Below are 2,787 nucleotides of genomic sequence, written 5' to 3' on the forward strand. Positions count from 1 at the left end.
AACTGTAACTGCATACCCAGCGCAATGACTATACCCCATTGCACTCTACCTCAAAGCACTTAATTGTTATATTTTTCTTCGNCACGTTGCCCAGAGTGCGCGAACGAGGACGCAAGAGTCGGGATTGAGTATAGCCATGCAACTGTAACTGCATACCCAGCGCAATGACTATACCCCATTGCACTCTACCTCAAAGCACTTAATTGTTATATTTTTCTTCGTTGTGGTAAATTTCCACATCATCACAGCAGCTGGCTGTCAAACCGAAACCAAAAAAGATGCCAGAACATTAAGGGCGCAATCTTCTTTTCTATGATTATTGTACTGCTACTTTGAATTTCTCATTTTGACAATTCTGATCTAAAAGTAAACGAAACCTCAGAAACTTTAAATGCACTGCAATTCATTAATACCTACTTCCGCAAAAATCACGTTTTTGCATATTTTCCTTATTAAAAGTTATTTTAAATCATATATTTTTATCGCCTTATTCATAAAAAACAAAAATTTTAAAAAGCTTTTTAAATTGCCGTTTGCAAACATTTTTCAATTTATAAACCTTTTTTAAAGCTACTTTAGTTTTTATGAATAAGGCTATTAGAAATTAGCACAATTAAAACACGTTCCTTATCCAAAAATTTATTTATTAAGAAAATTGGCTGTTCTCACATTTTCTTTCAACATCCAATTCGACTTTGTTTACTTTTTGTACAGATATGTATCGTCGCCAGGACGGCGCAATCTTGTATTATATCTTTCTCGTCAAATATGCATTTAGATCTAACTGCCCTACTACTATTAATGGTAACCATGAATATTCATTAAAATCGTTTCAATTCGTAATAAAAGTAGTTTACATACTTCTAGTTTAAATATATTTTTTAATATAAACTAGCTTTTTTAATTCTAAAATAAATCAACAATCTCAAGATTTATAAAAAATTTGTCTTCAAAAAATACGTTCCAAAGCATCCCTGTTGATATCATAATTCAAATGCAAATTGGAATAGAAATTTTGATGCAAAAGATTTTCCACGATATTCATCACACAAATGTATCACCTTACTTGTCCGTATGTCGCTCTGGAAAGAAATATATTTTAATTTATATGTTCTCTTAAAAATAAATGGAAATTTACCTATTTTTTCCATCGGCAGGCACGAATATGGTATTAAAAACAGAAACAATCACAACAAATTTTACACGCATTGTTGTATTTTAGCGCAAAACGATAAATTTCACAAATATTTAAAATTTTTCCCTGGAACATACACATTTATCGTTATTATTGGAAATGCAAGACTTGGCATGCATTTTTAATTTCTTATTTAATCCATTCAAATGAATAAAAACACATTTTCCTAAAATATTTCTCAATTTACATTTTAAAGTTTTTTCTGAAACATGAATGTAACTCTGTGCGGAGAATGAGAGAATTGAAAATCAGGTGATCTCAGCTGTTTTCAAATGTAAACAAACAAAATGGCGCTTTCCATACTTGTAAGCCTATACAATGGCGTAAACGAATACAGTGACGCGGGATATTTATATATTAAGACCCTAATATAAGCACCTACTATATATTCGTTTGCGTACAAAGTTTCATTTTAATTTGACTTATGGTTTTGAAATTATAGCTGATAAAATTTTCCACGCCTATGGGATGTGCCACGCCACCTTTTACAAACCCATTTATATATAAGCACCTACCATTGATATATCTGCATACTAAATTTCAAGTTCCTGGGACTTATAGTTCCGAAGATATAGCTGATAAAAAATTCCATGCCTATTGGATGTGCCATGCACTCTTTTCCAAACTCATTTATATATACCCTAATATAAGTACCTACTATTAAAATGGCTGTGTACGGAATTTCAAGTTCAAGCGACTTATAGCTCCGGAGTTATAGCTGATAAAACATTCCAGGTCATGGGAAGTGCCGCTCCCCCTTTTAAAAACTCACTTGTATATAGCCTACTATAAGCTCCTACTAAAGATACGTCTGCGTACCAAATTTCAATTTCACGTGACATATGATTCCGAATTTTCCACGCCTATGGGATGTTCCACTGTAGGTATGCCTAGGCACCTACCATAGTTATGTCTGCATACCAAATATCAAGTTCATGTGGCTTATAGTTCCCGAGTTATAGCTGATAAAATATTCCTATGGGATGTGCCACGTACATTTACAACCTCATTCATATATACCCTTCTATAAGCACCTACCATATGTATGACTGAAAAACAAATTTCAAGTTCATATGACTTATAGTTTCGGACTTATAGCTGATAAAATATTCCACGCCTATTGGATGTGCTACGCCCACTTCTACAAACTCATTTATTTATACCATACTATAAGCACCTACCATATATATGACTGTATACCAAATTTCAAGTTCATGTGACTTATGGTTCCGAAGTTATGATTGATAAAAAATTTCACGCCTATGGGATATGCCACGCCCACTTTTACAAAGTCATTTATATATACTCTACTGTAAGCACCTACCATATATATGACTGCATACCAAATTTCAAGTTCATGTGACTTATAGTTTCGAAGTTATGGCTGATTAAAAATTTCACGCCTATGGCAGGTGCCACGCCCCCTTGTCGAATCCCAATTTTTTTACCCTATTATAGGCCCAGATGTCATGGCAATACTCTGTCAAAATTTTGTTCGATTCTGTCCGTCCGTTTAGGCTGCAACCTGGCACATATGTACATTCTCTTAGCGTAAAATTATTTTTGCGGATGTCTCTGCCACAGGGCCACCT

General features: G+C 33.8%; 1 protein-coding gene across 2 annotated transcripts in view; it reads left to right on the plus strand.

The window, feature by feature from the left end:
* The first annotated feature begins 736 nt into the window (after positions 1–736).
* Positions 737–2,787, plus strand: part of LOC108370146 (uncharacterized) — an 8,399-nt gene continuing 6,348 nt past the window's right edge. For both annotated transcript variants that reach the window (XM_017625407.1, XM_017625409.1), the window contains exon 1: positions 737–804. In XM_017625407.1, coding sequence (XP_017480896.1) covers positions 769–804 — 36 coding nt within the window. In that variant the 5' untranslated portion in view covers positions 737–768. The remainder of the gene's footprint in view (positions 805–2,787) is intronic.

Source organism: Rhagoletis zephyria, unplaced genomic scaffold (assembly GCF_001687245.7).
Source record: "Rhagoletis zephyria isolate East Lansing unplaced genomic scaffold, Rhagoletis_zephyria_1.1 Rzeph_scaffold_04032, whole genome shotgun sequence".
NCBI classification, from domain to species: domain Eukaryota; kingdom Metazoa; phylum Arthropoda; class Insecta; order Diptera; family Tephritidae; genus Rhagoletis; species Rhagoletis zephyria.